The sequence below is a fragment of the Pyrus communis genome, chromosome 6, assembly GCF_963583255.1.
Source record: "Pyrus communis chromosome 6, drPyrComm1.1, whole genome shotgun sequence".
Lineage (NCBI taxonomy): Eukaryota > Viridiplantae > Streptophyta > Magnoliopsida > Rosales > Rosaceae > Pyrus > Pyrus communis.
The window spans coordinates 19,043,978-19,071,358 of NC_084808.1; the positions used below are offsets into that span (position 1 = coordinate 19,043,978).

The window sequence follows — 27,381 nt, forward strand, 5'->3', positions numbered from 1 at the left end:
AATACAATGAATTGCTTTCTCAGGAAAACCATAAAATAATAACACAATACGAATTAAAACCAAAGGAAGAAATAAGAACAAGAAGTACACAATAAAATATCCCATTTCCCAGAGCTAGACATAGCAACTTATCTCACACAGTCCCCTCCCCAACGGTACATTTGGAACGCAAATGAAATCCTTGAGTTTATAGAATTTCAATTCCAAACATTTTCCCCCATATTTCGAAAGCTAAAACTGTGTAGAGTTCATTCTCAAATTCATGATTTGTCAGAATTTTCAAAAATCCTTTCAAACTGAGACAATTGTGTATTACCTCAACCCGAACAAATACAAATCTGTACAGCGGGCGATTGTCTACAGCCGGCACAATGGAGAAAACTTGGTCCAACTGGAAGTGATTGGTCTTATACTAAACTACCAAACTAACCTGCAGCAATTACGACTTGTAAGTTTAAATTAGACAATAATAAACATTGAACTCTGTCCTAAACACTAAATTCCATTCACAAATGAATTCATTTGCAAATTTTAAAAAAAAAAAAAAAAACTTATTTTCATTTGGTCCCAGAGCACAATTCACTTTATAAACCAAACACATTATACCAACCGGTCCAACATAGAAGCCTTAATCCACATGCAATCCAACCCCAAAAAAACCCATAACATCACAGTCCAATAACCAAAACCCTTGTAAAATTTGGTAAAATGGGGAGGCATAACCCTAATTTCACCCAAAAACTAATAAAAAAAAGTATGAAAAATTTGAAAAATTACTGTAATTTGTTGGCATATTTGAATCGTAAAAATAAACCCCAAAAAGTATGCGTACTATAATACAGCGAACAAACAGAAGTCAAACATCGCTCTTCAAGCTAAAGATGGAAGCTTGAACAACTTTGGGAAAACCCCAGAAAGTGATTAAATGGTAAAACGAATTCGAAAAAAAAAAAGGGGGGTTTTGAAAATGAAGCGCTTACTCGTTTGTTTCGGCTGAGAAATCACAGGGCTGGATTTGGGAGACAGGAGTCCGGAGGGACCTGAGGCTTTCAGAAGTGGGGAAGAAGAAGACCTCTGATACTTCGGCTTATTTCTCTAATGCCACTCGTTCAGTCTCTTGGGTTTATTGGTAATTAGAGTTGTAATTTATTTCAAATTGAGGGGGATTTCTATTCATTAGATTTTCGATTTGCCCCTTGGTCTTCCCATTGTGGTGTTCGTGAAGAACTGCATTCCGCTCCAAGAAAGGGAAACGTTGGGATTGAACTTCAATGACCCACCATGGAATTACAATTCTAGCATCTTTCGAAATTACTAAAAAGGACACTCATCAATTAGGGCATAGGGAATATCAATGCCCGGGCCCGGCCCACCTCTTGAAGTTGGGCTCTGGCCCGGCTTGGGTTAGATCGTTTTGGACTTATAGATTATTTCAGGTCAAGTACGATTTCGATTTTAAAGCCTTAACCAAAACTCACAGATTTGGATCAAAGTGAGCCTGAATGCATTTAACCGTATAAGCTACAAGTTCCTTGTAAACTACTAACTAAAGATGTATAATAGTAAGATTGTGTTTGGTACGGTTACTAAACCAAAAATAGCATACTGATTATCATACCAAACATTTCGCATGTTAAAATTGGTTACCATTGTCATGCTGCAAAATTGGTAATTGAATGATCCCATTTGGTCGGAGTAAGGATCAAGTTAAATAGATGTTTATCTTTGAGTTAATGATCAACCTCATCCCTTTGATACATGAGGTAGGTCTTTGTTGAGACAAATTGAAAGAACTGATTTTTGAGTTGGTGTTCCAACTCTTTATCTACTACTAGCTATTATATAAAAGACCACTTGGATTCACAAACGCATTGCGTATAAGACCACTTGGATGGATTGATACACATGTTTTTCATTCATTTGTCGAACACTGAACTGATTATCTTGAGTTGAGAATCTTGTGAAGGAGAAAGGAAAATGGGTAATGAGGAAGACTGTTGTGTAGTTGAGTCTAATTCTTGGCAGGTATTAGGTCTCATTTCAGCCCCAAAGTGCCTATTAAATCAGGGTAATATTTGGGACTGGCAATAAGGAATTATGCAAGAGTGCTAGCAAAAGGGAGATGGTATATTGGGTTTGGGATAATGAGTTTGAAATAATGGTTGTTGTGCATTCATACATATCATTTATAGATGCGTTTTGATAATGAGTTTGAAATAATGGTTGTGTGTGGTTCTTGCACCTGACGTGGGTTCAAACCTCGTCGGTTCCCTAGTCTAACATCTAATCTAACAAATCTATCGTTTGATAAAATAAAAAAAGCAAACATTGAAGAGTTCAATTATATTCCTCGAAATATCTTCATGAAGCCACAATCAACACTGTAGATCTGGATTAGGGATGATAATTTAACCTGTCAAACTTGATCTCTACAGGTAACCGGTCTGAACAATTTGATTTTGGAGATTAAATATTGAATATTTTACAGTTATGGGTAGTCGTCAGGTAAATTTCTCAATTTCGAATTTGGCTATGGTTATTTAGGGCACCCCAGAATCCAAACCGTTTTCATTTTTAATAAAAAATTTATTATATGGAGAAACAAGTCATTAAATATGGAAGTCCGTTCTAGTAATTGTGCGCATTATCATTGGCACAAATATTTAATATTATTTATTATATGCACTGTATCAGTTGTATTAGTGATGTGTTGTTTAAATATTAGTAATTTCTTTTTTAATATTACTTATTATATGCATAGTATCAGTTGTATTAATAATACATTATGTAATATCTAATAATATTATTATTTAGTATTATGATCTAATAGTATTATATTTTATTTGTAAACGAGTGGCTTTATATTCGATTCTCGCCAAAGGCCACATTATTGCTAACTCAGTATGAGGTTTAGCCCAACCCCCACTAAAAAAAACTTATATATATATATATATATATATATATATATATGTATATGTATATATTATTCATTATATGCATTGCATGCTTTATATCAGTAGCCTATTAGTCTTTTTTTTTTTTTTAAATTTAAAATTCACTATTTAATTAATAATGTAAATAAATATAAATATTATAATGGAGAAAATTGTTATTCAATGGAAAATCTGTTATTCGACAAGCTTGGTTACGAAGAAAACTTTTTGGGAATTCTACGTTAAAAGAAATAAAATAAACAGATTCGAATATGAGGATGGTACATCTGAACCCGATCCCTTCCATTGCCATCCCTAATCCGATTCATTTTATGAAGTTGCTTATTTAAATGAGAACTTTCATGAAAATGGCTTGGGCTAAGTTTATTTTAATAAAAAAACCATACTATAACTTTATTTAATTAAAAATACTTAAATTTTAATAAAAATGACAAAAGGACTAATGTCACATCCCGGTCCGGGGCGGATCACTTCCCGAGCCCGCTCCACCACCGTAGCACGATATTGTCTGCTTTAGGCTTACCATTCCCTCACGGTTTTGTTTTTGGGAACTCACGAGCAACTTCCCAGTGGGTCACCCATCATGGGATTGCTCTAGCCCCCTTCTCGCTTAACTTCGGAGTTCCTACGGAACCCGAAGCCAATGAGCTCCCAAAAGGCCTCGTGCTAGGTAGGGATGAGAATATACATTTAAGGATCACTCCCCTGGGCGATGTGGGATGTCACAATCCACCCCCCTTAGGGGCCCGACGTCCTCGTCGGCACACCACAGCCAGGGTTAGGCTCTGATACCAAATTGTCACATTCCGGCCCAGGGCGGATCACTTCCCGGGCCTGACTCCACCACCGCAGCACAATATTGTCCGCTTTGGGCTTACCATTCCCTCACGGTTTTGTTTTTGGGAACTCACACGAGAACTTCCCGATGGGTCACCTATCATAGGATTGCTCTAGCCCCCTTCTCGCTTAACTTCGGGTTCCTACGGAACCCGAAGCCAGTGAGCTCCCAAAAGGCTTCGTGCTAGGTAGGGATGAGAATATACATTTAAGGATCACTCCCCTGGGCGATGTGGGATGTCACAACTTAAATTTTAATGAAAAATACATAATTTTAAGGGTAAATTACACTTTCATACCTCAGGTTTGGGGTCTATTTCAATTTCTTACAACATCTTCAAAACATTTCACTTTACTATTTTATTTCAAACTAATACCTCCGTTATATTTTCCATCCATTGATACGTTAAATGCTGATGTGGCTGCCACGTGACAAATAAAAATAATTTTTTAATTTAAAAAAAAAAACTTGAATTTTTTCAAAAAAGAAAAAAAAGAAAAAGAAAAGAGAAACCCACATCGCAAGAAGAAGAGGGATGAAGGGAGATGGGTCGGGGTGGGTGGGGGGACGGGAGGAGGGTCGCGTGGGGGGGTGGGGGGGTTTGGTTTTGGGAATTTGAAACAAGAAGAAGAAGAAGAAGAAGAGGGAGGAAGGGAGATGGGTCGGGGTGGGTGGGGGGAAGGTTCCCAGGTGGGGATGGACAATTTTTTTTTTCCTTTCTTCCTCCCTCTTCTTCTTCCTCTTCTTCTTCTTCTTCTTCTTCTTCTTCTTGTTTCAAATTCCCAAAACCACCCCCCTGCACGCAACCCTCCTCCCGTCCCCCCACCCACCCCGACCCATCTCCCTTCATCCCTCTTCTTCTTGCGATGTGGGTTTCTCTTTTCTTTTTCTTTATTTTTTTTTTTGAAAAAATTCAAGTTTTTTTTTTAAATTAAAAAATTATTTTTATTTGCCACGTGGCAGCCACATCAGCATTTAACGTATCAATGGATGAAAAATGTAACGGAGATATTAGTTTGAAATAAAATAGTAAAGTGAAATGTTTTGAAGATGTTGTAAGGAATTGAAATAGACCCCAAACCTGAGGTATGAAAATGTAATTTACCCTAATTTTAATATTAAAAAAAAAACTTATGCACGGACCCACGCATCCTCACACAATCTGTTTATGAAACTTACTACACTGTTTATGAAAACTTACGACACTACTTATGAAACTTATCACATTGTTTATGAAACTTACTACAGTGTTTATGAAACTTAATAGTACTACATTCTTCTCTCTCCTCTTGTTGAATTTTCTTGGCACATTCTCACCTTCCAAACACATTTTCTTCTTCTAATTTTCTTCGATACTCATCAAATTATTTATGTATCTCTTCAATTTCTTAACTTTCTACACCAATTACTTAATTTTCTTCTATTGTCCGCCCATGTTTTATACTTGAAATTTCACCCAACTATTCAAACATCAACACTCATTTTTATCTGGCCGCAATCTTCAATCATAGCTCAGAAGTAATCCCACTCTCCGAACTCACCTCCATTTTCTCAACAACACTGTATCCATCAACAATTTTTCCGAACACAACGTGCTTTCCGTCAAGCCACGGGGTCATTGCAGTGCAAATAAGAACTGCGAACCATAAGTATTAGGTCTAGAATTTGCTATGGACAATATTCCAGGGTCAGTATGCTTCCCATAAATCGACTCTCCTCCAGTCCCATTGCCTCGAAAAAATCTCCACCTTGATACATGAAATTAGGAATAATGCGATGAAAATGGAGCCCTTAAAAGTCTTTAGTACAAAGACCACATAAATTTTAAGCATTTTCTGGTTTTTTTTATCAGCAAATAACTCCATCACAACTCGACCCTCATCCTCCTCACATGCATGAGGCAATTGAAATTTAAAATGAAAGCAGCCAATAATATATTTACACAAATTAATAAGATTATATACATTGAGAATTGTTACTCCAAAAATCTCGTTCTACACTCCAAACTTTCTATATTATGAAAGAAAAATACACTTATGAGGAGTGTAGAATAAGATTTTTGTAATACAATTCTTCAAAAATCGGTTTGTAAAACATTACCAGACAGAATCATAATGACCAAGAAGCAGAGCGCGCGTTCGAAACCCAATGATAAAGCAGCAAACCCAGAAAGAGGGTTTTCCACAAAATAAGTCATATGAATACTTTATCTACATAAATATTAATTAGGAACCTAATTCCCTTTTAGAAGGGGCAGCAAACTATAATTTACTGAATGGTTAGTTTAGGTGTTTTTATGCTCCAACAAGCTGTACTAAAACTCTCTAGTCAGGCAGTTAGTTAACTTCAAGGCTGTTCCATTGAGTTACCGCCAACAGGTCCCTCAGCTGGTAGCTCCACATTTTCACCCTCCTCTGCCGCTATCGATGGCTGAATATCCATGTCTTCGGATGCATTTTCTGGCATTGTCCCACAAACGGGAGAAGCATCGCCAACTTTAGCTTCAGATTTTGACTCCTCTGGTGGTTCCAAGATGCCCACTGGCCCTGCCTCCGATAAGCCTTCAATACTGTCACCCTCCACGGCCATGTTAACTGGAGGCTGATCCACGTTTTCAGATGCAACTTCTGGCATTGTCTCCGAAACCTGAGAAGCATCAGCAACTTTAGCTTCGGATTTTGATTCCTCTGGTGGTTCCGAGATGCCCACTGGCCCTGCCTCCGACAAGCCTTCAATACTGTCACCCTCCACGGCCATGTTAACTGGAGGCTGATCCACGTTTTCAGATGCAACTTCTGGCATTGTCTCAGAAACCTGAGAAGTATCAGCAACTTTAGCTTCAGATTTTGACTCTGGTGATTCAGAGCTGCCTACGGGCCTTGCCTCAGATAAGCATTCAACACTATCAAATATTTTAGCTTCAGATTCCAACATCTCTGGTGCTTTGGAGCTGCCTATGGGAACTGCTTCTGATGAACCTTTGACACCATCATCCACCACGGTCGAGGTAACCGGAGGCATGTCCACAGATTCAGACACAACTTCTGGCTCCCTCTCACAAGCATCAGGAGCATTCACCTGAGTATCCTTGTCAGCTACAGGTGTTTTTGGACCCTCCATCACTGAGCTGCCATCTAGAACCTCAGATGGACGATCTATACCCTTTCCTTCAGTCTCTATCGAGGATGCAGGCAGGTCAACATCCTCCGCCATTGTACCTTCTAGTGGTACCATGCCAACCTGAGTCATACACATAACATTATACATTAGTAATGAAATTAATAGCAATAAACCAGCTTTGTGATTGTCTGTGGACATTCATGTGCATTTGAATTTCATAAGTAATTGTTATATACTTCGAGATATTACAGTTTATAATTCTGTTTAGTAGGAAGTTCTGAGATAAGAGAGGTTTGCGCTGGGTGACGGGGAGGAGGTTCACCCTTGTAGGTTCCAACATTAAGGTACAGACCTATTTATTTGAAAAAATAAAATTGATAAAAATTGTTCATCTTAGTTCCGAATGAGTGCTACGAACCTTGGATGCATCGGAATGATCACCCGTTTCAGGTTCAGAAACCATTGATTCCAACAGCTGCGCTGAGCTTCTTACACCTTCCTTCTTGGATAACCGTTGAACCTCCTCTTCTGAATCAACACTTTCTTTTACAAGCAAATCCCCAGAATATCTGGGTGTTTCCTTTGGATGATCCATTTCATCTTCCTTTTCAGTTGATTCCTCAAGTTGTACTGAGTTGCTGCCATCTTGACCCTTCTCGGTAGAGCCCTCAGTACCTCCATGCTCTTTTGTCAAGGAAGATGAAGGCATATCTTCTAGCATCCTTTCGGGCACAAATGTGTCAACCTCAGAGACAACCATTTTATCAGAAACTAAAGCTTCAGATGCATCCCCCAGCACTATTGATCTGGCTGGACAGCTCCCAGATAAGCACTCAACCTTTCCTTCCTTAACTACAACAGAAGATGAAGACAGAATATCACTTTCTGATAAATTTTCGGGCTGGAGCTCACTAACCAGAGAAACATCCATTTCAGTATCAGATCCTTTCGGTTCTCCTAATAAGTCTGAACTCCCACCGAAAAGTTTCACAGATGTTCCATCAATCTTTTCTTCTTCCACTGGTACTGGACCGCCGACTGGAAACTTTCCAGATATACCAGTATTTCCTTCCTCTGTCACTAAAGATAGAGGAGAATCTAAGTTTCCAGTCACACTCATTTCCGGTAGATTCCCATCAATCTGAGATGAATCATTTAGAGCATCTCTTTTGGCTCTAGAAACTTCTGGTTCCTCCATAGGTAATGAGCTGCAAACTTGATCAGTCTTACATATGTCCTTAGTCGTCCCCTCCTCAGTCATACCTTCTGATACAATATTCTCTTGCACAGTTCCATGAACCTGAGAGAAACCCATCTGAACAACTGTTAAAGCTTCAGAACCTTTTGTGTCTTCCAGTAGTACTGAGCTGCAACTTGGCCTCTTCTCAGATGAACCCTCAATCTTTTCTTCCCCTGTGTTTAAAGATGAAGAAAGATCAATTTTTTCAGAGATATGTTGTGGCGATTTAACATCCATTTCAGTGACAGCGTGATTCTGTTCCACTAGAGATTGTGAGCTGCTACTTTGGCGTCTCACAGATGAGCCCTCCACTGTTTCCGCTTCCCCTACGGAAGATGACGGCAAGACTTTTGATTTATCTTCTGATACAAATATAACATCCTGAGAAACAACCAAGGCAGGACTAGAAACTTTTGGGTTCTCTTGTGCCTTATAGCTACCAACTTGAGCTCTATCAGATGATTCATGAATTTCTCCCACCACTACCAATGAAGATGAGGGTAAAACCGTGTCCAATACTTTTTCAGGTGGACAACTACCAGCATGAGAAATATCCATTTGATCACCCTCAGCAGGGTCCACTTCCATATTGCAAACATCAATACTACCATCCCCAATCATTTCGGTTCCAAGTTCCAAGATGCCCTTTTCAGAAGGAATTACATGCAAAGTGGTATTACGCCCTAAATCACCACCACTTGATTCATGAGAAGCTTCAGAATCATCAATCTTGGATGAAATTTCTGAATTTAAACAAACACCTTCACCAGAACGATTAACAACTTCAGATTCTGTAAAAGGCATGTCAACTTTGTCAAGAGAACCCCCACTAGAATCAAGATTTAGCATTGCCGGAATAACTGTGGAATTACCATGGCTCAGAGGAGAGTTTTGTGAGCAACCTTCTGAAGCAGGCTTATTCTTTCTTCCAGGGTCATCTTCAACCCTAACAGGAGGCATTACATCCTCTAAACCCACAGACAAGGGTGCACTTTCTCCAGGACAAACATTTTCAGATGACATGAATAGAATGGTTTTTCTATCATGAGGGGAAGATTCTTGGGACCCTTTTGAAGAATGCTCTGATTTGTCTGCTGAATTTATGTCAGTCATTTCAGTAATACCAGGAGCAACAACTAAATGATCTGGACTTGAAGTAATAGGTGAAGGGTCTTCAGAATGATGGCCAGCATCCTTGGTAATACAAGGAGATGTTGGATTCTCTTTAGCATAACTCCCGATTTTGTTTTCAGAATCAACCACAGCAGGAAGGCCTACCTCACTTGACTCAACTGGGACCCCAGGAACAGGAGGTGTAACAACAAGATGAAGAATAGCATTATCAGTGTCCTTGGAAATTGAAGGGTGCTCAACAGACGAGGATTTATGAGAATCTCCTGAAAAAGATTCAATTTTCTTTCCGGAATCACTCCCAATCACCTGAGGATGCTCAATATTACTTTCAAATACCAAAGATGAATTCATCTCACCCCCAGAGGACCCAATACTAGAAGCAGGCACATCAAAATCTCGATACAATGTCTGAACAACAGTCACTGTTTTACTCACCATAGTTGAACCATCAACACAGAGTTGTTTTGAGTCTTCCATTTCTTTAGTGGAACCTACAGCTGTTGAGTCTTGGTCCATATTTGTGATGGGAACATGGGTTTCATTCAAAGCAGGTGGTTTGTCCCTCTCCCCTTCTGCACTAACACCAGTCCTAGATTGCTTTTCATAATTCGCTGGGAGGTCAAGTAGATGGGCTGCGGTTTCCAAAGTTGACACAGTGGGAGATGCCTTATCCTCCAAACATTGGTTTTTGGCTAATTCCACAGGAGCCTTGCTTGATACAGGTATACAAGGGACAACCCTACCCTCTCTCACAGATGACTCGGGAATTTTAGGTTTTGACAAACGTGTTCCAGAAAAGACCTCCTTCATCACACGAGCAACATCACTTACATCAGCAGTCTGGATACGGCCCAAAGCAGAACTCTTATCAGGGAATCCTGGAGGAACGTCAGGCGTTGACGATGAATTTGAAGGCTGCTTATTGTGGGTTGAAAAGACTGGCTGCTCTTTTCTCTTTGGATCATGACCCACTAAATGTGCTTGACTTGCCTGGTCTTGAGTAACATTTGTCAACTCCTGTCCATCAGTACCTTGCTTACCTCTCAGTGCAGCAGACTTACTCCCGTATGTATCAGCAGATGCATTCTGTGATTGTAAACTTAAGTTTGGATTCTGACTGGCTGGACCATCAGAAACAGATGGTAACACCGGAGCCTGCTTCCTTCCCCTACGACGAGGTGCTTCGGCTCTGTTTGAAGTCTTTCGACCTTGTCTTTTGACTTGTACTGTTTCAGAAGAGCAAGGAGTGAGAGATTGAGAAGCTAGAGGAGCAGAAGGATTGGAAGGCATTGACTGAGAGCTAGGAGCCTTCTTAGCAACATCATATTTCGCCTCACCGGTGTTTTCCACGGCAGTTGAATTGGGAAAGGATTCAATTAAAGGAGTACATGGAGGTGCAGTTAAGGGAGTTGGAATAGCTGGTGCTGCAGCACCTTCATTCACTGTAACAGCAGAATTGCATGCGACAACATTTTGACTTTCTCCCAAAGCAGGACCTGTCAAATGTTAAATTAATTCATGTGAGGAAAATATAATCATGATTTCAGTTGAAATTTTTTTTTCAGGTGTGCATAAATGAAAGTATTTACCAAGGGATCTGACAGATGTATCATGCATCATTGTTGAGCTTGTTATCTGCTTGGATTGGGCCAAATTTACTGACTCTTCGGTTAAGTTCAGATCCTGACCAGCTAAACCATCAGCCTCTTGCTTACTTTGCATGGCAATGTCTTTGCTTCCAGATGAATCCCCAGGTTTATCCTGTGGTTGCAGATTGGGTTTCAAATCTTGACCACCTAACACATCAGTAACAGCAGGTGATATTGGCGCCTGTTTCTTTCCCCTACGTCGCGGTGCCCCTACGCCACCTTGAACCTTCCGATCTTGCCCTTTCATTTGCTCGGGAACAGAAGGGGAAGGAGAAGACTGAGACAAAGAAGCAACAGATGGAGAAGAAAGGGCTGGCTGAGAACTCAAAGCTACAACATCACCAAGTTGATGATCAGCCCCATTCAGACCTTGTAAAGGAGCAGAACCAGAAAAAGACTCAGGTTGTTGTACTGCAGAAGTACTAGAAACAGTTCCACTCATGCCAAGGGCTTGATTTTCTAGTGGATTCACAGATATGTTCTGTGATGCTTCATTTTGTTTTGGATCAAGACCAGATACTCCACCAACACCAGGTGATATTGGCGCCTGTTTCCTTCCCCTACGCCTGGGTACTTCTGGTCCACTTTGAGCCTTCCGACCTCTTCCTCTTGAGTGTGTTGATGGAGAAGGGCTAATAGTGGCCGTCTGAGAATCAGGAGTAACAGAAGGTTTAGGAGCAATTGCCTGAGAATTAGGTGAGGCCACAATACTAGTATGTTGTACAATTCCACCAATATTCTGTGCATTAGCAGAAGTAGGTGTTGAATCAGGGCCCGAGTTTGTGGCAGGGCTAGATGTCATCCCTCTTTGCAACCCAATATCCACTTTAATAGTTCCAGAAGGTGCTGTAAGAACCATTGCAGCTGGTGATTGATTTAATGTTGCTCTTTTTGGCCTTCCACGGCCTCGTTTAACTGGTGGGGTAACCTCTTTACTTTGCTGCATCGGGGAAAGCTCCACTGAGGGTGACAATATGTGTGGTGGGAGTGGAGCAGGAAGTTCTGTTTCACAAACAGCCACCACAGACCCACTGTCATCTTTTGGCATGTTTGTCTCAGTAACTTCTTCTTTTGGTTTTGTAGGGGAATCCGGTGATTCAGCTTGACATAACTTTTCAAATTCCTCTTCTGTCCATTGCTCTTCATATGAACGCACCTAAATAGCATTCAAAGAAACGGGTTCATACTCAACTATCAAGTTTTGTGGTATAAGAAAAACAAGGATATAGAGGAAAAATTTATGCTATATGACAAACAAACCTCTCTTGCCCGTTTTCCCCGGCCATAACGTTGAGTATCAAGGCCCCCGAGAGATCCACCCTTCCGCTTTAACCCATCATTAGACTTTTCACCAGTTTTTGGAACCTCATATACCTTCATTGCTTCACAGAACTCCTTCAAGTCATCATCTGTAACAAGGCGAGAAGGCAAGGGAGGTAGAGTCTCCGAACTATCCATGCTTTTTACACATACCAACTTTCTCCATGTTGCCTGCAAAATTAAAATTTTTATAATGCTGCCACTTAAGAGAAGCAGATAGCTTTCGATGCTATACAAGGATACTTGTACAATGTAAAAGCAAAGAGATAGACAGCATTGACAGCAAATGATTAAGTGGATACCGTCTCTTCTTCTTGCCTTCTTCTGTCAACTGCTTCAAAAACATCAATTTCTGGCTCACTACAAGAAAAGGGAAAATCATTGATATCTACTTCAAAAAAAAAACCAAGCAGAAGAAAAACAACAAATAAGTAAATAAATTTTGCCTCATTTGAAATGGGAGTAGCTTTTCAAACATATGAATGTAATAATGACAGTTAAACCAGTGACAAACAAAATCAGACAGGAGAACAATGGTTTTGCAATTTAATCAGTAATAAATTCCAACAATTACTTTTGATTGCGAAATTTCCACCGCTTCTCAGTTTGTAGATAATACTACCAGGAGGGGAAAAATAAAAAATAGGGGGGCACACTCATGATTACTTTATGACAAACATTAAATGCCAACAAAGTCAAAAGAAAACAATTAGATACCATAATCTACAGTGGCTCAATCTTTTCAAGAAACCCATGCACGGAATTTTTTTCTCCAAAATGATGGACATGCTTTAGCTGGAACAGGAATGATGGATCTAACTCGTCCACCTTATTTAGATGAACAGTTGCATGAAAGAAGGGGCAGAAAGATAAACAACAAAATCATCAAACTATCTACCTGCGAGCTAAAAGATCATTTAAGGCATCATCATCTAATACAGGTGCAGCTTCTTCTTTCTTACACTCACGCAAAAGGGACTCCAAATATTCTCTTCGGTCTTCAGCACTGTCGTAAAAGAATTTAAGGAATACTTAGAAACAGCTTTAGAAGTATTCAACAGAGCACGTATATAGGCAACTAACCTTGTATTGTTGTCAAAGAAACCAGCAGTAATGCTCTGATTCGCAACTCCCAGCTTGTGCTCAGCTGCAGCTCTGACTTGTTCTTCAACGGTTTGAACCTTGTGCAAAAGAAAAAATTCAATTTGTTAGATATAAAACTCTAAAGTAGCAACAATTTAATTTCAAGATATAAACAGAAGAGTTATAGATGTACTATGTCTTCAAACATAACCAAGGGGGAAAGTGTCTACCGTTTCAAACCGAAGAACAAGGACTTCCCTCTTCTGGCCGATTCTGTGAGCCCTTGCCTGTGCTTGCAAATCAACCTGAAGATTTACCAACCAAAAAACTAAAAACTTGAGACTTGGAATTGTATGTTTAAAACCCGTAATTTAAATTAATGAACAATGATTTGCCTGTGGATTCCAATCAGTGTCAAATATGATTACTGTATCTGCAGCTTGAAGATTTACTCCAACGCCACCAGCCCGAATGCTATCAAAATCATACGAATGTCAATACCATTATAACAGACAACAGCACATGCAGATAAACATCAAGACATGTGAACAGCACATCAAAGCTTTTATAGTTTCCATTTGCTATTTTCTACTTGTTAGCAAACCCCTAAAAGTGGACTCAAGCAAAAATATAGCAGTAGCGTAACTCAGTGACATTAAAAAATTAATGCAGGATTTTTAGAGTCTATTTGGGAGTGCTTCTGTATAAAGTGCATCTGTTAGAGGCACATACGAACTTTCATTAAAAAAAAAAAAAAAAAAAAAAAAAAGGATCCTCCATATATACCTAGCAGTGCTTCCTGAGAAAGTACTAAAGGGCTCCTCTCAACCCCAAAAACCTATGCCCATTTCAGACAAACAAAATAAAAGGCACCCTTATCTGAAAGTGCTTTTGACGCCACCAAACATGCCCTTTTTTGCTTCCCCTTCACATGTAAGGTGTAACCTAAATCTCTCCCTTTATGACTTCTCAGGTAAAACAATAAAAGCGGGAAATGGGGGGAGGGGGATGGTTATCTTAAAACCTCCTAGAACCCAAGGTTCCATTAACTATTGAACCACCTGGTAAAAGCATACAAAAAATAATAATTTGCACAAAACATAAAGAATCACCTAAGAAGAAATATAAAATAGGGAGAATCCGGTTTGTTGAACGTATCAATTAGGGCACCGCGATCACCCCCAGATGTGTGTCCATCCAACCTAAGGTACTGATATTGCTTAATGTTAAGATATTCCTCCATAACATCAAGTAGCCTAGTCATTGTCGAAAAGAAAAGAACCTGCACAATGACAAGTTTCATTAAGTTGTAGTCCGATATCAAACCAAAATACTAGAATATTCCAAAGAGACATGAATACATATTAAAGAATGAGATGATAGTTAAACAAAAAAATCATGTCACTAGAAATGGGAAAAAGCCTTCCATACCCTATGATCTGTGGCTTTTAGCTTGGGAAGTAGTCGATCTAGCATCTCAAGCTTCCCACAAAGCCTTATGACTGGGGGAAGATAATGCTTTGGTATTAAGTTATCAACCTACAAGAAGCAATAAGATAAAGAAGTTTATCTTAATTGGGAACTCAGGAAGAACAAGGGAAAGCCTTGAGAGCATAAGGTAACAACGACAACTGCTTCTTGTCCCTTTCAATATCTTTAGGAGAGCAAATAAGAACTTCAAATGAACAGGTAAAGAACATACCTCCTCTGCATGAAGCTGGCTGAGATATGGATGATTACATATATTGCGAAGCTCCATAACAGAGTTGTGCACTGACCGCGCCTGCAACCAATATGCAGATATTATAATAACATACGGATTAGAATTCACCTGTCTAATGGAAGTGAGAATTAAAATACCTTAGAATTTCCAATTGTACCCAAATTGTCTTCTACCCTCTTCATTAGAAGCTTCTGATAAGCAGAAGCCTCACATCTTACAAGTCTCTCAATCTTTTCGGGTAGTTCATTCTCAACCTGAAGTATTTAAAATTCCAGAACATTAATATCGTGACTTTCCATACTCAATACTCAAGTTTAATAAATTGAATGGTTTGTTAACGATAACACAGAAACTTCGATAAAACGTCACCAAGGCCCCAGAAGCAATATATTTTATACCAAAATTTCTCGATGTAACAAACACCATAAAAAATCAAATATAACCGGTAAAGGCACTAAGCACCCAAATAAAATATCCAGGAGTCCAGCCATATTGGACCTCATCAATCATGCAACATTAAATTGATGATCGACTTACATTTGCATATCCTAATTAAGCGGCTAAGTCTATACGTTCCTTCTAGACAAATATAAGGAAATTAACAAGGATTTTTTCATTCAACACCCATCTCCGCGTTCTTAGTATAGAACAAGCTAAATCCTTTACAAGCACATGTAACCCAGAAAAGACGCTGGCTGGCTTATTTAAGAAATTATCACATGTTTGGTAGTTAGACTAGAAAGGGCAGGTCCACTTCAGAGAAGAGTCAGAAGACGCGGGGATCGCACCCACTTATTCTGTCTTCTTATTTTGGTAGGGTTGGGAAACATTTAATCAGCATTTTTCAAATTCACAGACTACTTTACCTAAGCTTTATTATCAAATGAAGGAAGCCAACGTACAAAGCTGGCTGCAGTTTATATGTATGGCTTGGACCTATGAATTATTAATTTCTGGATAAATTGGATGCAGGTGATAAAAGTTGGCTTGGAATAAAATAAATGAACTTATATAACTGAGTTCATTGTTCCCTAAAACGAAAAAAAAAAAAAAAACTAGTTCATTGAAGAAACAAACTATACACTATTTATCTATGTTCAATTTACTAAGACATTTAATTTATCTTAATTAATTTACTTACCTCAGATGTTTCATTATATTTGGAAAGTTACCATTAGTTGATACATATATGGTCATTTAAATCTTAAGAACTATAGCAGTACAGCTCAATCATATGCTAAATACATAATATATAGAAATTTCTCTAGTTTCTTAGTCCAACACTGAACAAACATAAGACATTACTAAACTGGGTCCAATCCAAGTCAGACCAGCCCAAAACAATAGTTCAAACCAGTCTAGTCCTGCGCACTAAGGAGCCCCTTAGTTCTTAAAATGACTGACATGTGACATTCTCATGGAAAAGACACAAAGTCATTTACAAAAGTTATGATGGCAAAAAAGCTTCCTTGCCCGGAGCACCAACATAAATGGATACACAAAGAACTCCGGAGAACCACAAACATGGGAGAACCCCAAAAATGGATGCCTGTATGTCTACACATCATAATAGTGATACTAAATCCACACAAGGACATATGAACCCAATATGGCAATATGTACCAAAGAAACACATTTCAAATGGCAAATGCTATTAATAAGCCAAAAACACATTTTGGGTACCTTATGCTTCAGCCTCCGGAGGACAAATGGTCGAAGTACTTGATGAAGACGGTTTATGATCAATAGATTTTCTTCCTCAGACAGCAAGGCCTTGTCAACATAAGCCAACAACAAATGCATAACTATAAGATTTTCATGCAACAGGAGTCATAGAGAATGTCAATGACTCAAATACAATATTCCAAAGCTTACTTGTTCAGCTGAGTTATCACCACTACTTTCAAATGGTTTGTTGAACCACTGAGAAAAATCGTCTGACGAATTAAAAATATTAGGCAACAAGAAGTTTAGTAGCGCCCACAACTCCTCGAGATTATTCTAATCAAACACAAAAATAAAAGGTAATCAGGATATCACATTATTACACAAACCAAGGAGACAATACACATTCACTACACCATCACAGAACGAGTGCCAACAATAACAAAAGAAGAGCACAAGATAAAAAAGCCTGAAACCTGTAATGGAGTTCCAGTTAACAGCAATCTGTGAGAGCTCTGATAATGCTTAAGCTCGGCGTTTAACTTGCAGGAAGCATTCTTTATCCGGTGACCTTCATCAATTATTATATAATGCCAGTGTATTTTGCTTAGTTTTGGTCTGTCATGCTTATTCATCAGATACTCATATGTCGTAAGGAGGACATTAAATTTCTGTTGAACTATCCTTTCCCTGCAATGTAAAGTAACTCCTGAGCCACTGTATACCTAAAGTAAAACATAAAAAGAGGTAGCTGCTCGGTTTTATGTGATTACTTGAATAGCCTACGTCTCTCCTCAGGGGTGCCAGCATAGACAATTCCAAGAATACTAGGGGCCCAAAAGTTAATTTCTGACTCCCATCCAGGTAAAACTGAAGATGGCACAACCACTAGGAATGGTCCTCGATCATTTTTTGTTTCCATCAGGTAACAAATTAATGAAATTACCTACAAACAAACATGTTATAGAGTTTAGATGTGTAAACAGGAAACAAATAGCCATCAGTCTAGGGAGATTGAGAATCAATCCCTACCTGAACAGTTTTACCTAGGCCCATTTCATCAGCCAGAATACCATTCAAATGATTGTTGTATAGTGATACCAACCACCTTAAGCCATTCATTTGATACCTGAAGATCAAAAATACTGTTATTGAAAAGATCCACACCTGTGCATTGATAAAAGCACTTCCTCAATCATTTCAAAATGGATACAACAATTATAAAATTGTTATTGAATAACACCATTTTACAGTTTAGGAAAAAATCCAAACTTTTACCCCTCCACAACCATCAAAAATATATATTTCCAAATATATGAATCTAACAAAGCACATTCAACTCACTCTCTCAATTTTCCACCAGTAAGAATAGATGGCTGCTGAGCAACAGTCTCTTTTATACTGCAAAAATCAATGTTGATTGTAAGATACTTTGGCAGAGCAAGTAAAGGGGAAAGTAGTACAATTGACAGCCTCAAGAAAGCCAGACTTTATTTCTTAAAAAAAAAAAAAAATGTTCCAAGAGTTATGGTCATAAAGGAAATTTTTTAAACAGGGGTTAATAAAAGGAACGAGAGCTTAGCTCAGTTCAACCACCACTAAGTAAATGTTAGGTAGTGAGGAATAGCGATTCCAAAGCAGCAAATAAAGTTTAATCAACAATAAACCCAAGACAAAGAAGCCATATCAGCACCTATGAGCCATCAAATAGTACTTCTCATTGCTCTCCATGTAATGCTGCAAAACAAAAATAAAATAACAAAATGAGCATGGACTTAACTAAGAAGTGAAGTGCAGAGAGAATAAACTTGCCTTAGCCTGGTCACTTTCATCTTCATTTTCAAAAGTAGGCTCACTCTTCTCCACTACACTTGCAGTTCCACTTTCATCCACATCATGCTCAAATCGGCTTGCCAAAGCCTTTGCATCTCGTAGTTTGGAACCGAGCTTTTGAAGATATTTCTCAGTCTCTTTGAGAAGTTGCTTAACACGGTCAGATTTGGCATCCTAGCATGAGTTTCAAAAAGGTTATGTAAAAAGAGTAAACTTAAGAAGCAATGCTGAAGTCAGTAAAAACTTAGAACATACCTGCACCATTCGCAGATATCCCTCCACGTCATTGATCTTCAATAAATTTATCTTTTCACGTTGGATCCTATCAATCTTCTCACGATGGATACGTTCCTTCCTTTTGTGGAACTCCTTCACATATTTATTGAAAACCTTCCAGCGTTCTCTCTTAAGTTTAAACACATCGTCCAGTCTTTCCCTGAAGTCCAGATTAGAAAGCAAGTCAGAAACTGTGCAGAACACTTTGGAAACCAAATCAACTGAGAAATGGATAAATGATTGCTATAGCTCCTCAAAAACATAGAATGCTATAAATACTGATGCGCACTGGACAAAGATATAATACGTACTTGTGAACCTCAATTTCACCAAAGAACTCCTTTTGCCTCTCCCGAATTCTCTTTTGTCGCTCTTCCTTCATCTTTTGCTCAAACTTTTCAAGTTGTTTTATCCTCCTACCATGTCTATATTTCTTACAACTTCTCAAGTTATCCATTTCAGTATTGATTGGTTTGAAGAAATCACCCAAGAATTCACTGCCCAAACAAATCAAAACATGGTTTTAAGTGTCTGGGAAATAAAACAAATTATATAGAAAAAAAGAATTGCACTAATTAGACTGAAAAGATAAATTTATACTCCCTCTGTCCGAAAATAATGGTCCACGCTTCTCTTCTAGGAATTGAAAAGAACTTTACCCACTGTAAAAGATTAAATAACTTCTTTCCATTTTTTCCACAACCCTTAGTCATCTATTTAAATGAATTTGATATGAAATACTTCATAATTTTAGATTTAAAAATAAGAGAAACAATTGAATGCAAACACCTGAGAAGTAGGAAAGCATTAAATGGTTACTTAAATATCTATAGAAAACCATTAAAATAGTTCCAAATAATTTGGTAAGAAAGCATTAAAGTGGTACTTAAAATTTATGTTTCAGCAACGCAGATAATTCTTTAAAGGGACAGAAGGAGTAATTGGTCTTCACTTGGAAGCCTGTATAGGATAATCAATAACCTTCGGAGACGGCATTGCAGCTCCAACAGTTGTAGTTTTTTCAGTTCTATGACGCTTTTGGTTTTTGCAGATATATCTTCAGAAGAGCTCACATTTTCCTACGAGTAGTAAAATGCAGTACATGAGGCAAATACAATATTAAGAATAGAATAAATGAATCTATCACACCATGCATCGAGTTGAATACATCATTTTGCAAAGATATATTCATACGCATAGATGAGAATTGAGTATATATAAGATAAGTATTTGGTCAAAACATGATATGGAGATCATTTTAACAGCTTAAAAAATACAAGATAAACAAGATAAGTAGTTGAGTAAATTCCTTTCCGTAACCGATGTATTGTTTGAAGAGTGAGACATAGGAATAATGAAAGTACATGAAAAATAACAAAAAATAAAATAAAATAAAAACATTATCCCTTCAGTGATGTGAACATTATGATGTGCCCAAAACGATTGCTTTTAAATTTTGCCTTTAAGCCTGACCCACAAAACCTTCTTTATGCTACTCTCACAAAGAAACAAGGTACAAAATTTTATAAATGGTTTAACTTCTCTGGATGGCTCCATTGTTTTCATTGCATACATACACGACACTTAGCATTCTGGAGACAATTTTCCATACTAACCACTTTCTTGAATTCAATCAATCATTCCCTGAAACTTCTAACACAGTTGGATCAGTTTTAAAGTACAAATAAGCATAATACTTTTTTAGATTATTCTAAACTACTCTATTACTAGAGGGGGGCTCGAACTTGGGTGCAAGGGTACACTGACCTAGCCAAATGGCATAACCCACATCTGCATCAGCATAATTCTACCTGAAATGTGTGAAGATGATCCCTTTTGTATTTCACATAAGTCCAGAAAGGGGACTAAGGTATCGCTCCCAAACCTCAAACTCTCTCTCTCCCCCCCAACCCCCCCCCCACCCCCCCCCCCCCCCCCCCCCCGGCCCTCTTTTTCTTTTCCCTGAAAAAATACTCAGTAACTACAATTTAAGCCCATAACAAATACCAGGCAGGAATAAAAAAAATGTTTTGGGGTAATGAAAGAACAACCAATATTTGAAGCCACATAATGTTTTTCTAACAGACCTTTAATTTGTGGAAACATGTCGCAATTTTTCGCTTCGCTTTTTGCTGTTTTAGAATCCAAGTTTGTTCATCCAAAAGCTTCTTTTTCTGCTTATCCATAATCCACTTTTCTGACATAGTGTACTTTGGTGAAGGTGGCAAATCAGTATGGTTACCGTTCTTTGCTTGTCCTGCGGTTGAAAAAGGCATTTTTTCAGAGATTCAAAAAAGATTTCATACACCCAAAAAGCATTTCTTTTGAAATACTAATACCTATAAACCATCTACACCATAATTACCAGAACTAGCAAGATCAGTACAAAGAAATAGTACAGACTGATTTAAATATATTGTTCTCACCCTGAGATAAATGTTTCGGTAGGATATGAGCATCCTTTGATGCACCTGCTGTGTGATGATCATTTCCAATTCCAGAAATCGGTTTCCAAGAATCTCTGAGTGAAAAAGAAGCCGGGTGATTACCTGTATGCTGATTCCCCATGACGTTGCTGCTGCTAAGATTTGGGACCCTTCCAAGTTGCAAATGTCCATTTTCCATATTGTCCAAAGGATTACTGACAGTTGAACCACTCCTTGCACCTGAAGATTCAGGATGCTGTGATGCAATGGTTAAACATGCTGGCGAGATTGTGGTCTCATGGGTCTGTATTTCAGATTCTGGTTTCTGTAAACCAATAAGATGGTTTCTTTCTTCTGCAAGTACAAAGTGATCTGGAGGTGGGCCATTTTTTTCTTCCATTTTCGGGTTCTCAGTTTCTATGAACAAAGAGTCAGTCTCAGGGAACTTTCCGGTGGACAAGGCACCGGGCAGCATTTTATCAGTTTCCCTCTCATTGCTAAGTCTTCCATATGGTGTAGTAGCATCAGAAATGATATTTGGCTCATTTGAAAACTGCACTTTTCCTTTATGGTCAACGAACTCTTTACGAGATCCATCTGTATTGCCACCTGAAATTTTTTTTAAATTAACACATCAAGGCTGAAAATACAAAGCTCTAGGGCTGCAAGTCAGTAAAAATTGAGGATTTAGAAAGAAAAAAATGAAAATAGTTACCTTCTTTAGGGAAAATGTTACCGAGTGCAATTTCAAGATGTAGTTTCTTTGGCATCAAACCATTTCTGCATGCAAAACACCACAGTTAACCCGACTAAGACGAAGATTTGAACTGGATAGCATCTTGACCAAACAGCACAACATCATATCCAAAATATAACTATCTACCTGAAGGCTAAAAAGACAAGGCACTGTGCTCTGAGCTGCTTCAACTGCTGTTCCTGGAAAGGCATGCCAGGAGATCCAGAAGCCAAGTGAACTGGGGATTTACCAGTATCTCTCAGAGCTGCACTTCTCAGCATACTCATTTCTACTGCACTATTTTGCCTTCCAGCCTATGAACAAATGTGTCAAACTTGCAAATTGCCATATGCACAAACTTTCAAACATCAGAGGAGCAAATAATTTCATGCGCAGAACAGATTTCCACATAATCTACGGGTATCAACTAAACACAAGGCAACGCCAGCTAAGCAGACTGCTAAAATGAAAAGAAAAAAAAAAAAAAAACACACACACACACACACTAACCACATGCAATATACGCATTGTAAAAAATAAATGTTTCCATAAGATCTGAAAGAAGAAAACAAATAGTAAGTATATTGTACTAGCTATGTTTTCTTTTAGTATGTCTTCCTCGTACATCAAGTAAGAATACTAGAAACAACTTAATTCAGCAAGATGGACACAACTAAACACAATGCCCTTGTTTTGCCTAAAAGTGGAGAACATAATGGAATAATGGATACAGATTTAGTACCTGAGATGTATTATTTCCATCCGCTAATATATTAGTATTTCCTCCATCATGCTCAGAGACCTTTCCAGTCGAGGCCAATGTGCTACTGTAATTTATTGGACTTGAGAATCCAGGTTCTGCTACTTGGTATGAACCAGATGCAACTGGCACGCCTCCTTGAATCTTGCCAAAAGAGCCTGAAGTTCCAATATTATCATGTGAGCCTTAATTACTCAAAAACCCAGGAGATAGTAGAAGAGTTTCTGCCTTAATAAGAGTAATCTCATTTAAAAATAATTTATTTGTTTGTATATTAATTCAGTACAAAAGAAAAAGAAGATATCTTTCCAAAATATAGATAAGTCATCTTCAACATGATTCAACCATACTTGACATTCAAATAATCCCGCGGAGAGGATATTGTTTAAGGACATAGTCCAAGGGGTCCATTTTTTAGTACCATTTTAATGCTGGTTATTTGGAAATTTTCAATTTTGAGAGCTGGAATTTCAGATGCATTGATTTCCAACAAGTTAATTCCACAATAATATCAACGCTTTTCCAAATTCTTACTTGATCCAGGTGATGGAGACGTTGACTGCTGCATTGGAATCTCTGCTGACATATTACCTGGAATGGCAACATTAGAAGAAAATCTGGGAACTTGAGATTTTTCAAATGGAAAGCCAGCTTTACTTTGATTCCATATGCCCATAGTGTCATGTATAGGAGGTATGGAAGTGGCTTGCTGCTTTGTTAAAGCATTATGAGTAGAGGAAACTTCCATTTCTTCAGGGTGATTTGAACTTAGAGCCCGAGACATCGAATTGGTAGTATTTGTCACATCCAACTGATTTTCTGAAGGTTGACCTTCTTGCTTGGCTCTGAGCAGTGGTCTCATACTTCCAGAGAACGATGTAAAATGTTCCATTTGACCACCACCCAGACCAATATTAAAACTAGCAGTTTCACCACCTTTACTTGAGAAACCAGCAGGTGGTTCGACCTTGTTTGTCTTTCCCTTCCTTGTATTAACTGCAGCATTTCCAGTATCAAGATGTTGAGGGTTTTCAGGATGCGGTTCCATAGGCATGGATGTATCTCCCCTCTTCCTCTTAGTGGTGGGTTTTTTACCATCCTTTCGATTGACCTGTTTGTTTGTATCACGCCTTTCTTGTGACTGTGAATTGGCAGACCTAGAGTCTAAACTAGATGGACTTTCATGATCAAAAGATTGACTACTCCGATGAGTTGCGGATCCTTGATAATAATCATTTCCTGTACTGCTAGGGCCAACAGGCGGTCCACTTAAAGAAAACTTGTCCATATTAGATATCTCATTTTCAGCCAAGCCTGCTTTGGAATCTTTTGCAACGGCAACAGCATGAGAAGAAGCTGCAGAAAAGTGGCTTTCAATTACCTCTCACTGACCAAGCCAATTTGATTGAAATAAAACGACACTGACCTCAAAATGTGACTGAAAAATTACCTGTTTGAGTTCCACCAGACATAGGAAGGCGTGAGGACTTCAAAGCTTCAATATCAAGACCATGCTGATTAATAACAGTCTCCATGGCCCTAAGTGGATCGAGGAAGATAAGTTAGAGAAAGTATAAGAACCCCCCCCCCCCCCCTATCACAGCCCCCAAATAAATGAAGATGATGGAGGAAGACCCAATTGACAAATCAACCGTGAGAAACCAAAATTTTCAGGTTATGAGTTGACATTCTACACAAATAGTTGATTTAACAAAATAAAAGAAAACCCACGAAAAATAGTAGTGTTGGAAAAATTTTAAAACAATAGGTAGTGATAAGAAAAGCTAACCACAAAAAAAGAAAGAAACATAGCTTAATGTAAAACAATCTCCATACTAAAGCAGTTTAATATTGAAATAATCTTATTTTTTACCAAAACTAAGTAAACTATTTAACTACCTAACCAATATTATTGGATATAATCCAACAATCCTCAATACGAGGCGTAAATAACCAAATAAAAGAAAATGCAGCCGCGCCCTCCAGATTAAAAGGTATAGACAACTTATTTTCTTGGACACTGCAATCTCGATGTTATCAGATAATTAAGTAAATTATCATTAGGATTCACTATATAAATGATAACAATGCTAGCACAGTTTTGAAATTCTTTCGCAGGTCTAGATAATGATCTTAAAATTTCTGATTGCCCTACGATAAGTCCAATATGAACAAAATACCATCAAATAGAGCGTAAAATATTAACCTTTACCTTGATATCACTTGATATGGCATGGAATGTTCCTTCCCACTTGACTTCATGTGTTGTAGTATCTGCATTTCCCAAACACAATGCAAATAAATATATGTACATACGTGTCAGAATAAATAGGAGCAAATAGTGGGTGGGGGTAAGATTTAAAAAGACCATTTGTCAAGAGAAAACTACACGAACCACATAAAGCTTCGTAGCAAGTTTGGCAGGCTCATCTTTAGAATCTTGAATGAGTTTGTGGAGAAACTTGGCTGCCTCCAACTCAACATTATGTGAAGATGCCATCTCATTCGAACTGCCCTGCAATTAGTGAAATCAACGAACAGTATAACTATCATAGCATACCAATCAATGAATTCTCTGGTTCAAATTTTGGAGTCAGAATCGCAATGCATATATATTGTTGAGAATTACAGTTTTGATGAACCGCATATTCAGCACCTAATGGGGGAAAAATATCACAAAGACCGCCTAGTGATTACAACCGCTTGTCGACATCTCATACGCCCCCATGATTAGTGTGTTACAAGACAATAACACCTCTCCCCCTCAACTACTGAGAGGGAAAGGGAGAAGCATTGATTGCAGTGACAAAATAAGTGCATTTTGTTTAGGCAAAGTAAACCAATCATTAAAACATCAAATGGAGTCGACATACACTTTCTATTTGAGAAACGGTGACAATAATTTCTAAAATTGACTAAAGCATTAATACTATCAATTTCAACCCATTTTTCCAAATTCAATTTAAACAAAAACCCAAGTCAATTTTCACATACTAGAACACAAAAAACCCCAAAAAAATCACAAAACCCTACCTTGGACATTTTGCATGAAAATTGAGCTGAAAATCCTGTCCCAAAACCCTAGAAAATTAAATTTACGGCGTAAATTTTCGGTCTCAAAAAACAAAAACTGACACTGACGGGTCCTCGAATTCGATTAATCAGCTTTTCAGCGATTGAGTTCAGGAACAGTAAAAATTGTAGACGGCAAAATAAAATACTAGGAAAAGCGGCAGCTTGAAAGGCCAAAGGGGTTTACCTAATCGGAGATCCGACCCAGAATTCGAAGGCGATGCAGCTGCGAGCTGGAGAGCTTCATAAATAAGAGTCAGAGCGAGAGAGAAGAAGCAGTTGTGTAAAAACCCTCGCGCTAAGAAATGTAATTTGGCTTGAGAGAGAGATTTGCGTGAGAAATTTAACTCCGTTTAAATTACCGGAGAGCCCTTTTAATACCAAAATGGTCCCTACGTTTTGCAATTTAGCTGATTTGGTCTGCTTTTTCCCAATGTTACCAAAGTGATCCTTTCCATCTGATTACGGTTTAAACTACCGTGCTAAATCCGACAAGTGAGGGCCCGTTCGATGATGTTTTACAAAATAATTTTTTGAATAAACCGAGGAACGAACTTTAAGATTTTATGGGTACGTTTGTTGAACCGATTGGACTAACTTCAGAGACTAAGTTGGACTGATTTAGACTAGACTAAGCTGGACTAACTTAATGAAGCGTTTGGTACAGTAAAAATTTCATTCTACATTTCTCACAATTATATTTTTCTTTATAAATATAGAAAGTTTGGAGTGTAAAATGAGAATTTTGAAGTGTCAATAACAATTCCAATTATTTAATCTAATATATATTAGTATTTTATTATTTAATCTCTTTTTCTTTTTTCTAAGTTCTCTTCTTCTCTCCCGAAAATTCATTCCACACTTGCAGATCATTCAAACAATTGCTGAGCAAATCAAATGCCAATTTCAGATCACATCAAACCTAGTCGAAATCAAAACCCAATTTAAATCAAAACCATATGAAAACAAGAATCCCAAGTCATTGCCCTTGGCGAAGAACACTTCGCTGTCATCCTAATCCAACCAATGTTTGTATCGTCGTCGTAGGCTCCGACGTTTTTGGCCTCCCATATTCCTTCAAGTGCACTGGGTGGCTCACCCACCGATGGGTTCATAAGATCCCGTCAATCGTGCGAAGCCGACAAGTCCGAGGTCGAGTTCGAAGCGCAGCGAAGCAAACGGCTAGAGCTGGACGAACGATAGTAAGAGCGGGATCTTCCTCAGTTCGAAATTATGGGTTCAAGGTGAAGAGAGAGGGAGAGAGTGGTGATGGGTTGGTGGTGTGATCCCACTAGAGTTGGCGAGTTGTAGTGTGATGGTGGTTGTCAATGCTCAAGAGAGCAAAGAGGATGAGACAGAGCAGACGAGGTCTTGGCAATCCTATGGGTATTGGGGGGTCTTGCTAAGAACTCCTATTGAAGGAGTTTGTCCATGCAAGTCCTCTTTAATCTCATTAAACATAATCTCACTACGGAACAAATACGGGATTAGACTAATAGTTAGTCCAGTAACACTTAGTAAGGGCAAACAAACGTCCCCTATATTTTTACTG

General features: G+C 38.3%; 1 protein-coding gene across 1 annotated transcript; it reads right to left on the reverse strand.

Annotated features, from left to right (window-relative positions):
* Window positions 1-6,612: 6,612 nt before the first annotated feature.
* Window positions 6,613-26,144, reverse strand: LOC137736916 (chromatin structure-remodeling complex protein SYD-like). Its single transcript, XM_068476236.1, is given in 36 exon segments — window positions 6,613-6,827; window positions 6,829-7,032; window positions 7,331-10,782; window positions 10,876-12,091; window positions 12,196-12,426; window positions 12,558-12,615; window positions 13,154-13,261; window positions 13,339-13,436; window positions 13,569-13,643; window positions 13,734-13,812; window positions 14,451-14,620; window positions 14,770-14,877; window positions 15,041-15,121; window positions 15,199-15,315; window positions 16,745-16,834; window positions 16,937-17,062; window positions 17,203-17,416; window positions 17,500-17,672; window positions 17,759-17,855; window positions 18,071-18,127; window positions 18,420-18,463; window positions 18,539-18,733; window positions 18,815-18,995; window positions 19,147-19,332; window positions 19,817-19,914; window positions 20,923-21,092; window positions 21,262-21,870; window positions 21,977-22,041; window positions 22,145-22,311; window positions 22,740-22,915; window positions 23,292-24,113; window positions 24,208-24,296; window positions 24,970-25,031; window positions 25,153-25,272; window positions 25,791-25,838; window positions 26,017-26,144. Coding segments are annotated over 35 exon segments (9,828 nt in total). The 5' UTR covers window positions 25,800-25,838; window positions 26,017-26,144; the 3' UTR covers window positions 6,613-6,746.
* Window positions 26,145-27,381: the final 1,237 nt, after the last annotated feature.